The sequence below is a fragment of the Egretta garzetta genome, unplaced genomic scaffold, assembly GCF_000687185.1.
Source record: "Egretta garzetta isolate BGI_Z169 unplaced genomic scaffold, ASM68718v1 scaffold360, whole genome shotgun sequence".
Lineage (NCBI taxonomy): Eukaryota > Metazoa > Chordata > Aves > Pelecaniformes > Ardeidae > Egretta > Egretta garzetta.
In genome coordinates, this window is record NW_009258261.1 from 2852158 (window position 1) to 2863892 (window position 11735).

Genomic DNA, 11735 nt, shown 5'->3' on the forward strand with positions numbered 1-11735 from the left:
AGAGTTTCTAACCTGAGGACCAGCAGAATCAGAGAATTAATGCACTACAAAGATGCACAGAACATGCAGAGAGCAGTCCAATACCCAAAGATGCCTTTGAACAGCTTCAGAAGTTTTCCTATTTTAGTCAGTCTCTTTTTACAGCTTCGTTATATTAGCAACTCACAGTCATTCTCTGATGGCCTGTCCCTGAAGTTTGTGGCAAAAGTTCAACACACATGACTTCATTTTGAGCTATTCTACTTTCTACCCTTTTTTTCATTCCAGTTACTAAATCCATCTCATTTCCCCCTCCCCATGATGATTTGGTTCTTTTCAATGCTTCCAAATTTCTGTCATCCACTATTTTAAAGTACACACTCCTAGGCCATGCATTTACTTTAATATTTAGTTTATTAAAACAGGATTGACCTTAATAAATGATGTTAAACATATCAAGAATCCAGAGCTCTGTGACAATCCTGTGCAAGAGATTACAGTTCTAAGCAACAGAAGCGTGACATCTACCTTAACCTGTCCTGCTTCTCTAAAATGGGTAGAAAGCAAAAAATAGTATCATTTGCACTTACACATCCTTATAGCAATTTTATCTCCTTATCTAAAGAAACTTATCTATCTTAGGGTAATGTAGCAAAAAGGTTGGTTTAAAATCAGATGAATCCCCCATTCGGTGCACAGCACATGAATGCATACTCCAGCACACAAGGAGGAGTTGTGAGGGAAGAAACAAATGGTCAAGTAGGAAAGACTCGCTCTTCTGCTCACAGTATTGGCTAAAAGCACAGTGACAAGTCCATGCAGATATTACAATGAAATTCTAGTTTGTTTTAGGTTATGAAGGTGCACATAGATGTCTGTAACAGTTATTTCCAGCCCTAAGGCATCTATGAATCCTGTCTTCAGAAGTTTTGAAGCCTAGAGCTGCATACTATAAACTTTGAGCTCTCTGTAATTCCTGAGAAGCATCAGCTCCTCAGATGAGTAAGTACCTTCAGTACACTGAAAGGACTTCCGTCACAGTATTCACAGAACACTCATTCACTTTTTAATGAAGCAAGCAAACAAAAAACGTTCCAAAATTTACTTCAACAGCACAAAATCAAGTGTGATTTCTGAAATACCATACTTGTGGCTTAACACTTCTAAGAGATTTTAATAGGTTTTTTTTTAAAAAAATACATTCAAAAAATGTACACTCTCAGCTTCATTAAGAAAACATGTCCTGCTTCCAACATGCATTTGTATGACTCAGTAATACTCACGTGTACTTTAGGTGTGGGAGGAAGGCCATTACTAATTGGTTTCTAGAAAATAAGTTAAAAAGTATGTTTACACTCACATGCGCATGAACATGCATATTCTCTCCCTCCACTACAGCATAACCAAAATAAGAGTCTAAAATTTTTTTTTTTTAGACGGCTATTAAAAGCACTTGACAAATAATTGAGCATAATTATGTTAGGAGAAAACAAAAGTCCAATACTTATATCCACAAACCCCTCCCTTATATCCACAAACCCCTCTCCTTAATACAATGGAGTTGTGTTGTATATTTCTACACTAAATGGAAGGCACTAGGACACCTCCTGGGACACTCCGCTGTGTCCAGTGCCACATATACTGGATCTGAAAGCCATGGCTGAGGTTTGGCTACAGTCCTATTTTTAAGCACGAGGTTAGGCTAGAGACCTCTCTTCTAACCGACACTTCCATAATTCAGTGTATGAGTTTGCTAATGATGGGTCTTTAATGACCACACACCACAAAACTACCAGTATAATTTTCTTTCATTAAAACCTCTATTATGATTCCCTAATATCTCCTCATTGAATGTCTGCATAGTCTATTGCACAACATTTTCATGTTACGGTGATGCCTGAAAGAACACCATATCCAGCAATACAAAGTTTAAGCAATATTGCAGCAATTGTTCAATATTACAAGCAGCATTAAACTATCAATCAGTACTAGACCCACTTTCCTGTATCAGTGTCAATTTATCCTAGTAAAAACACGCTTCTGATGAAATGTATTTTACAGGTGACACAGGAAACTTCAAATACACAATTTCAAATGCCAAGTTCAAAGAAGTTCAGGAGATCATACTTTCCAAAGTATTGCCAGTATTACTGGCACTTCCTGAAAACAAAACTGCACACAATGTTTCTGCTCCCTTTCCTCATCACTTTCCTCAAAAAGAGACACATTTCCAACATCATCCTTAGAAGAAGTCCCCAAAGAATGCAGTTTCATGTCACATTTAATTTGTTCTAACTACAGATGTTCCACTCTCTCCTATCTTGCATTCCCGCTTTTGCACCATAATAACAGAATGACCACTCTGGAAGACATTTGCTGCTTTGATGGAAAAACTCACTTGGAAGAGGAGAATGGGATGCAGGAATATTCCCTTTCCTCAGCTCACAGCTGGATCAGATTTCACGTGGTTTAAAACTGCATTCCCTCCACAAGTGCAACTTCATGTGAATATATGCAGCTCCAGTCTGACACTAAACTCAAGCTGCTAAACCCTGAAATCCAGAGCTCCAGAGGCCAGCAGGAAAGCAGCCTGCGTATCTGGACCCTCAATCTATTTTTCTCCATCTTTTTTGCCCCTGAACACCAAAAAGCCTGTAAGCCCTATGTCTGGGATAGCAGTACTCATCTGTCAACAGCCCTGATTCAGGTCCTTTCTCAGGGCCAGCCAATGCTCCAGCAAGCCATCAGGTGGCAGCATATTCCTTAATTTCCTAATTTGCTTAAATAGTCATTGCTCAGTACATTACATCTCTCTTGCAGGATCTCACTCTCACTACATGTGTCTCACATATGTGAAACACAAGAAAGTAAATCTTGTATATGCACGATTATGTTAGTTTCTAATGAAAGTTAAATACAGAATCAAACTTCAGCTTAAGACTGTATCACAACCAGACTATCTAGCAAAACTGTGCTTTAATTCAAAGTAAACAAGACACCATACAGCATCATCTTTATACCAAAGAGTGTACCTGCTCCTTTTCACTGCGCATGTAAACAGCTGAAACAACTTGAAAATAACACCCAGAAGTTTAAATACATACCAGTATTTCCTTCTTTTCTTTCCTTGAAAAATTAGTGTCTCTAGCTTCATTCTGTTGATGCGGTGATCCCTCTCTTTCACCATTTAATTGTACAGAAGCGACTCCATTACCTAGAAAGATTCATATTTAAAAATGTATTCTTCTACCTTCAACTCAAAGAGTAGTCTGGCCTAAAAACAATTTTGAAGGGCCAAAATTTCCACTTATGTCAGAACATGTTCCAATACCCTAATTTATTTCTTAAGTATACATGTTCCTACATGTGCACATATAACCATCTATATACAGCCATGCTCAATCTCCATCCATGGCTCATGGTAATTAATATAACAAATCTACTGTGGGCATAGAAAGGGATGCAGTCACAGTGATGAGGAAAAATATATTTAACGTATCTAAAGAAAAACTTGGCTATAGCTAACACTTCAATTATCAATTCTTTATAAATCGCCTTGAGCCATTTCTTAGCACTGGATGCTTAAGCGTTACAGTCAAATCTGTAACACACAAACCGCAGTGCTAAATACATAGCAAGGAAGAACTAGCAAGATATCAATTAAGAGCCATGACATTAAGCTTGCTTAAAACAAGCCAGTCCAAGACAACTCTCCAAGCATCAGGCTTTAACAAAAGCATAAAAGGAACAGCTTGAACAAACAGTAAATAAACACAATTACCTGCTATACTACCCAACCCAGTGCATTACATATAAAAGCCAACTTTGAAAGCAAAACTCTATTCTTGACATGTCAAACGACAACAGTTGACACGCAGAGCCAGAATCTGAAGCCTACATACAGGAAAACTTTTTTATTCCCTGTGATAATCCTGATACACTACATTATAAGTCTGTTGCTTAGAAAAGCAACTGTGTCACCAATACATTTGACCCTCTTAAGAGTTTAAGCATGCTTTCTTTGTGCATTTTGGCTTTCATGCACTTTGTTACTTGCCCACCATGGAAAAATTACCACAGTATGTTTTAATGTATGCATAGGTGAGGACATTGGAAGAAAATTACATTAGATTATTTAAGAAATATTTGTATACTTGGTGTCAACTCTTATTACCTAAAGCATTAGATTTCTGTGGAGGTAATCGAGGAGGTGGAGGTCTGGGCGGAACCTGAGATGCAGATTTTGCTGGACTCTCTGATGTTGGGCATCTCTTGATTGTCCCTTGATTATCATTTTCAGAAGAATGAGTTTCTTGGGGGATAAAGATGGATTTAGGCTGAAAAAGGCATAGTAATAACAAAAACATAATGAAAAACCATTCAAAGCATCCATGCTACTTCTCAGTGAGGAAAAAAAAACAAACACAAACACGTGCAATATTTGGATCCTGGAATTTTCACAAGTAAATTGATTAAGCAACATGTTCTGCCATGCAACTCTTTCAGAAAACAAACTATAAGGAAATGCACAGTGATAAGGAAAATCTTATTATTGACAAAGGATGAATTCAAAATCATTATATTCAAGTCATGCATTAAACAATTATTGGACATGTGGAAATGTCACTGTTTATGACTACAGATAACCAAACCAGACATTTAAGTAGAAACTAGGGAACATTCAATAATACAGCCACGAATCCCAAATAGGGAATGTAAAGAATCCCAAATAGGGAATGTAACCACAAATGGCAATGTGGTTTAGACACTGGCTGCACTAACACTGCTTGTAAAATCCTTCTCAGTTATGCACAGATAACGTTAGCGCGGGAGGGTAAGTAATCAAACCTGCAGTTTTTGCCTGGAAAACTGACAGCCAGACAAAAAAAGTAAGATTTTTTTCTTTTTATTTTTGCTCATATTAAGATAACTTCAGTGTGAAAAGATTCAAAACCTAATCTGATCCAGGCATGCCTCTGAAGATCACCATTCAGACACCAAAAGTTAGCAAGCAGATGCTTTGTTTGGCAGCTCTTTATTAAAAATTACTTGTGGCACTGAATTTTTTAACTATCCAATTTATTTCTTCCTAAGTATTGGAAGTGCAATTAGTCAGAAATGGCACTTTCACACTGACAAATACCCTACAGCACAAGACTTCATGCAGGTTTGCAATTAAAGGCTTAGAACATACAGGTCAACCCTGTGGACTTAAATCTTTTTGATTCGAGTCTTCAAGCCATAGTTCAAGTGAGAGGACCATCAGTACAGTCATTTAGACGCTCCTGCATTTATTTGTTTATTTAATGTGCCCTTTTATTCTGGGCAATAAAATCCCCCTCTCTTACCTTTGGTGGTAAAGGAGGTGGCACTTTAGGTTTCATAGTAGCACTATAAAGAAACAAAACAGATTATTACCCAGTGTAGCTCTTTGAACCTCATATTGCAGTGTTCAAGAAGACACAGGATTTTATAGATGCCATACAAATAAACACCATTAACTTGTCAACAGCACTGTTCTATCCAAATAACTGCATCATGAATACTTTCAAAGATTTTGTTATTGCTGTGCATACCACAGATATTATCCAAAGCCACAAGTATCACAGATCCTCCCTAGACAGCACAAAGTGACATGAACTGATCTGTTGAAGGTACACATATATGTGCAGAAAAATGTAGAGATGAAGAGCAGGCCTGATATTTACTCTGTTGAGAGGAGAAAGATTTAGGATACCAGTGAGGTTTTCTAAAGGGCCATCTGTAGGTACATAGGGCAAAGGGGAGTTACAAGAAAACTGATGAATACCATTCCTTGAAAATTTACCAGTGCCTTCTTCAGAACAGCCCTACACACGAAAGCAAAATCCATCTGCAATGGACAGCTAGCCTACTGTCCGGATTGTTTGGGGTTTTGGGGGTTTTTTTTTTTTTAGTTTCTTTTTTCACAGAAATCTTGGGAAAGACAACTTTTTAACACAAGAAGAATTCAATAGCTTGACTCAACAGTACAAGATACCAGCAGGAAACAAAAAAAAGCTGAAGCATCAGGAGCATTCTTCCTCTGCTGGTTCTGTGTTTCAAAGAATATGCTGTATTTAGTAAAAAATCCTAAATTCCTAATTTTTTAATGTTTTAAAAAACTCTTACACTGTCCGGTTTCCTAATCTTTTGGAACAGAAAATTCTCTCCACTAAATAAATTAGGAATACAGCTGTGAAAACTTGACATTCTTGCACAATATTTTCCTTATTTTTAAATTACTTTCCAAAAGTCCTGGGAAAATGTCCAAGTAGTAAGATATCTGTTTGCTTGTTTACAGATCAACAACTTGTCTGCTTTGCTTCAATCTTTTCAGGAGTTTCTGTTCTGGCATCTTATCAGTTGCTTTTATTTCAGAGAAGTTAGAAAGGGACTTCTGAGAATGGGTTACCCTGTGTCATGCACTTCAGCTCCTATGATTGTGGAAACTATCTTCTCTTCATAACATGGGACCAAGCTTAAGTCCTCAGTGTTCAAGCTCCATTTATATTTTCTTTCATATTCTTCCCTGCATCTCAGACAGCCATGACAGTGTTACTGGGCAGCCAAGTGTAAAAACCAAAAAAGCCAACAATTTGGCATAAATGTGACAGACGTTTGTATAAAGGACTGCGTGCCCCGATTTCAACAGCAATGTTTATGTGCAGTTTGTCACCGCTGATCATGCAGTGCCCCACTAATTTCTGCTTTCCCAGCTTCCATAACCTGGAATTTCAAGCATCATCATCTTTGCTGTACATGAGAGAAAAACAAGTAACAAACCAAATAAAAATTATTAAATGAAGAGAATAATTTTATATTGTTCCCTGAAGCATGTGGATTCTCTGCTGCTATGAAGCACCCAGCTTCAGTCATGGACTGGAAGGTATACTTGCTTCATTGTTCATACATGCTTCATTGTTTTTGTTCTGGATCTGAAGGGAGAAGACCAACATCACATGTGCTCTTCAACTGCAGCTCCATCTCACAGAAGATAAATCAAACAAAAGCCTTGAATCTTCAGTGGGCTCCAGAGAAAGATATCCAAGATCAAGCTATGAGCCAACATATTGCAGCAGAACTTTGGGGGAGGGTTGGACTAGATGATCTCCTGAGGTCCCTTCCAACCCTTGCCATTCTGTGATTCTGTGTGAAAGGCACAGATGCAGAATCCATCTGATCCAAGGTTGAGGCATTCAAGGCTTACCCCTGTGCTTACAGGAAATTGTCATGCCCTCTCTGTAGGGCAAGAGTACCCAAGATGAAACACGTGAAGAAGCAAAAAAACACCAGGACTTTTTTGGAAGACCACTGTTGACTGTCCTTAGCGTCAGACTAATTGGAACCTCTCCAGAAGCTATCAGGTTCTTTCTTGCTTAACCTGAAAAGGAAAATCTAAAGAAACTCGACAGTGACAGAAGCAGCTAAGGCCAATGGTGTTTGATGGAGCTTGTGCAAGGAACCAGGACCTCAAAGCACTGGACAAAGAAATCAGTGCAAGCACTTCAAGACAGCAGGGATCAAGAGGTTCCAAGACCTGTAAGGTTACTGAAGTTGATGATACTGGCTGCAAACAGAGCAAGAAGTGGAGGGGAAAAAAAGAAACATTGAGCAAAAATGAATAGACACAGAGCTGTACATAAAAAACATCTAGAGATTAGTACATATAGAGGAACCAAGCTGAGCTGGCTTGCAGCAGTGCAGATATCCAGAGCATCTTCACCGAAGGCTATCAGAGTGGAGCTGGCAGTGTGGAGCTATAGGGGACCATTACATCCTACAGTTCAGGAAGCCCGAGTTATCATTACCAAGGTCTATCCAGTTATGAGCAAAGTGGGTTCTCAGCTTGGTCTAAATGCAGGGAAGCAAATCAATAAGTAGTATTATCAATCTCTTCCTCTCAAAGACAAGACACGGGCTCTTCATATTGTCAATCAATTGTGTAATCAATCACGCCTTTAAACAACTGCTTATTAATGAAATATGAAAACTTTTTTAAGGAATTAGCTAGGGAATAAAGCCTGCTAAAAACTGACTAAAAATAATTTTTCTTCTACAAATATCACTTGTCAAACAGCAAACATACTTGTGTTTTGAGACAATGCAAGTTTATATGTACTTGTCACCTAGCTGACATCAGACACTATCAGTAGCTTTACCCTTCTTGAAGGAGGCTGTCCCTCATGCTCAGTACAGTGATAAAACCTGCTACCTTTGTTATAAAAGAGCAGTGGGTTGTGGGGAGACCTGATTCTCTGTAAGAGACAGATGCCAGCAATAGATAACACAGGTTACAGGTTTCTGGTATGAAGCAACAGCTTCCAAAATTATGTATTGACAGAAAGTAAACAAGAATTCTGTCCCAATAGCATCTTTCTTTTTGGGCTTTACATCAGATTTATTTAGGATTGTAAATTTTCACATACTGGCTGTGCATTTTAGATTGTCTCAGCTCTCATCTGTCAATCAGAAAGAGTCCAAAAATACTTCTACCAGTGGAATTTAATATGAGCGTAATTAATTTAACCCATGCCTATTGATACTGCCTTTGCAGTCACATAACCTTGCTTTCTCTGTGTTAAGGGGGCCAGCTGTATTCCAAGATCAAGCACCCATACAAGCAGAGAATGTGGACAGAACAAACTCAATCATCTAGAGAAGACAGCTTATATATATTTTAGGTATTTTTAATGAGCTTTATTTTAATATACAGTCATCGGTTCTAAAGAATACACCAGGACTGCGATCAGATGAATTACTGGCTCAATGTAAAGATGCCAAGATTTTGTTCCATAATAGAAGATAAAAGGACAACCATATCAAGCAAGGAACAAGATTTTTTCCCCCTAATTTATCACAAGTTTATCAGCAGAATAAGAAAACTTATGGTGATGTAATCTAGGAACAACATTAAATGCCTATATTTAACATACTATAGAAGAAAAGAATCCTGAGATATTAGGCATTTAACATGATTCAACTTTTAAAAAAAATTTAATCTATTCAAGAATCAGCTTTTATATATTTATTTATTTTTACAAGAAGAAAGGACTTACTGTTTAGCATCATCGTCTGCATCATCATCATCTTCTAAATGTGCCACATGTCCCCTAAGAAAATGAACAAGGTACTATGGCTGAGTGAGTTATATTAAAATTACCTTGGCTACTGTGAATGCTACTACCTCTTTTACAGAATTTTACTGTCTTTTAGATTTTATCATTATTATTCTTTAAAGCACAGCTGCAATCCAGACAACTAAGCCTCTCCCACATCCTCTCAGCAAGTACATGGACAAATGAGAACTAGTTGTGACAGACATAAGAAATCAACGAACAAATGACTGAAACACAAAAGAGGGGAAAAAAAAATAGAATTACCGCTGATGCAGTTCTTCTTCAACTGATTTTAAGAGACTCCTTCAGCATTAAATAAGAATAAGAACACAGTTTAATTGTGGCACACAGACTTAATTATTAAAAGCCAGGGCAAATGTTCCTATGATTCTATCAGTAAATAATCCAAAGCATGTTATTTCAGCTGGCTTTCAGGACATACATTGAACATCCACATACAAATGAACATAACTACATTTTTTTAATTTTTTACACAACACATTTTCATATGCATTTTATTAATGTATCGCTATTAAGTGCAGTGGCCCTTGTCCTTGTACTGTAAAACAAGGACTGTCTTAGCTTGATCCAATTTAAAACAAATCCACACTATCCAAGAAAATCATAATCATAAAAAAAAAAATCAGACTGACAAGAGGATTAAACAACTATTGGAACAAATTCATTCTTCCCTAGTTCATTTTGGTAACATTCTGAACTTCTCCATTTTTGCGTCTTTGTCTGAAAACACAGGCAGGGAAGAATAGCAGGCAAAACACAGGGATGAGAAAAAACAGGATTTCAGAGGATAGCAGTATTCCTATTTTCCCCAACTAAAAGACTGAGTAAAAATACCATGTTCTATGCTTAGATTTTCTGCATTTTAAAATATGATTTATTTTAGCAAGGCAAGGCATCCTAATTCTGACACGTATAAATGTAAATTAAGAAATTGGGTGGAAAACAAGAATTACATGGAAAACTATTTCATGTGATTAATACAACAAAATTATTAAATGTATGAACATGAAGTTAAAGGACTTTGCTAAGACAGGTTAAGTTTTATTTTTTGAAGCATCTATAATTGGATGTTCCTAGTGTCCTAGAACATGAAGAAGGGCATAAAGCAAAGAGCAGTACCAACAGTTCCTAGATGGGGTAAAAGTGTGCTCTGTGGGAACTATGATGCAGAATATTTTGTTAACAAGCAGACCAAGATAACAGCTCTTGAAAGGAAGTTTACAGCACCATAAGAGGCAATATGGTCAACACAGCATCAAATACTGAAGAGTGCCGTAATTCCGTATCATTGGAATTAGTATTATTTGGGAAATGAATAGTGATTTTGGAATTGTAACTGATATAAACAAGCTTACATTTTACTACATCCGTTTCAGCTAACATGTTTAACACACATTTGTGATTTTTGTATTAAAACAGTCTTGAATGAATTAAAGACAGAAAATGCCATTGCTTACTCACTTATTTGCACCCAAGAAGTAGCCACATTGAGGACCATGACCATATTCTAGCTGTAGATCCTACAAATGCAAGAGAACAAATCTTTAAGGTGAACAGATGAGCATCAAACACATACACTGTGTCCTGCTGCTGTTCTCCCCCCTGCCACACCTGAGCTACCAAACGAGCTCATTCCTCTGGCCTTTCTGGGCCCTAACACCATTCTCAGGCCCATCGCACCCAAAAATCTCCTCTCTGCCAGTTTGCTGCAACTCTAATTCCTTTTAAAACTCTGACCTTAGCCCCTTACTTGGACACACAGATCCTTTTCTCAGATAAAGTCAGCTGCACAAAAGGAAACAAATCAACAACAAAAGGAATATAATAATAAATTTAAAAAAAAAAAAAAAAAGAGACTGCAGTCTACCAGACCCCACAGAGAACCCAGGCATCCCTCACTGGCACATTACAGTATTAGTTTCAGATGGGGAGTAGTTCTGGCAGGGAGCCTAAAATGCCTTTAGCACATGTGGACGTTAAAGAAATAAGCAGTAGAAGTGTTTTTACAGCTCTGGTTATAGCAATACATATTTTAAGGATAACTGTATATACTTTCATGTATATTTTAAGATCACCTTTTGTATCAAAAAGAAAAATACAATATTAACAGCAAGGTCAAGCACTCAATCAATCATGGAGCATGGGCTACTTAGAAAAAGAAGTGGCAATAGGCATCCAATCCTATTATTCAATAGATGCCATATAGGCATACAAATTTAATGCATTAATGGGAATACAGGGACCATATTGAAGCACCACCAAATCTGCATCTGCCAGGAGGCTACTGCTGTAATTACAGGGTATTTTTTTCTTCAGGTGGATCACAACAGGAACCTGAGAATAAATTTGCTCCCAGAATACTGAGTGCATTCACCAGGAGAAAGTAGTTAGTGATCAGTGTTGTGGTATAACCTCAGTTGGTAACCAAGCCCCACACAGCCACTCGCACTCTCTCCCCTGCCACCAGTTGGGTAGGGGAGAGAATTGAAAGGGCAAAAGCAAGAAAACTCATAGGTTGAAGTTTTGTCAAGTTTGATAATAGAAATAAAATATTATAATAATAATAAAATCCAAACCACAGCACTATGCCAGCTACTA

At 37.5% G+C, this 11735-nt stretch overlaps 1 protein-coding gene across 1 annotated transcript in view; it reads right to left on the bottom strand.

The window, feature by feature from the left end:
- The window catches only part of MAP4K3 (mitogen-activated protein kinase kinase kinase kinase 3), a gene marked incomplete at its 5' end in the record, with an annotated part of 34007 nt that extends 23350 nt beyond the window's left edge, over window positions 1–10657 (bottom strand). Inside the window, 7 exons of the mRNA XM_009640831.2 lie at window positions 1263–1304; window positions 3084–3193; window positions 4154–4316; window positions 5328–5370; window positions 9057–9110; window positions 9381–9419; window positions 10599–10657. Coding sequence (XP_009639126.1) covers window positions 1263–1304; window positions 3084–3193; window positions 4154–4316; window positions 5328–5370; window positions 9057–9110; window positions 9381–9419; window positions 10599–10657 — 510 coding nt within the window. The remainder of the gene's footprint in view (window positions 1–1262; window positions 1305–3083; window positions 3194–4153; window positions 4317–5327; window positions 5371–9056; window positions 9111–9380; window positions 9420–10598) is intronic.
- Between the last annotated feature and the right edge of the window lie 1078 nt (window positions 10658–11735).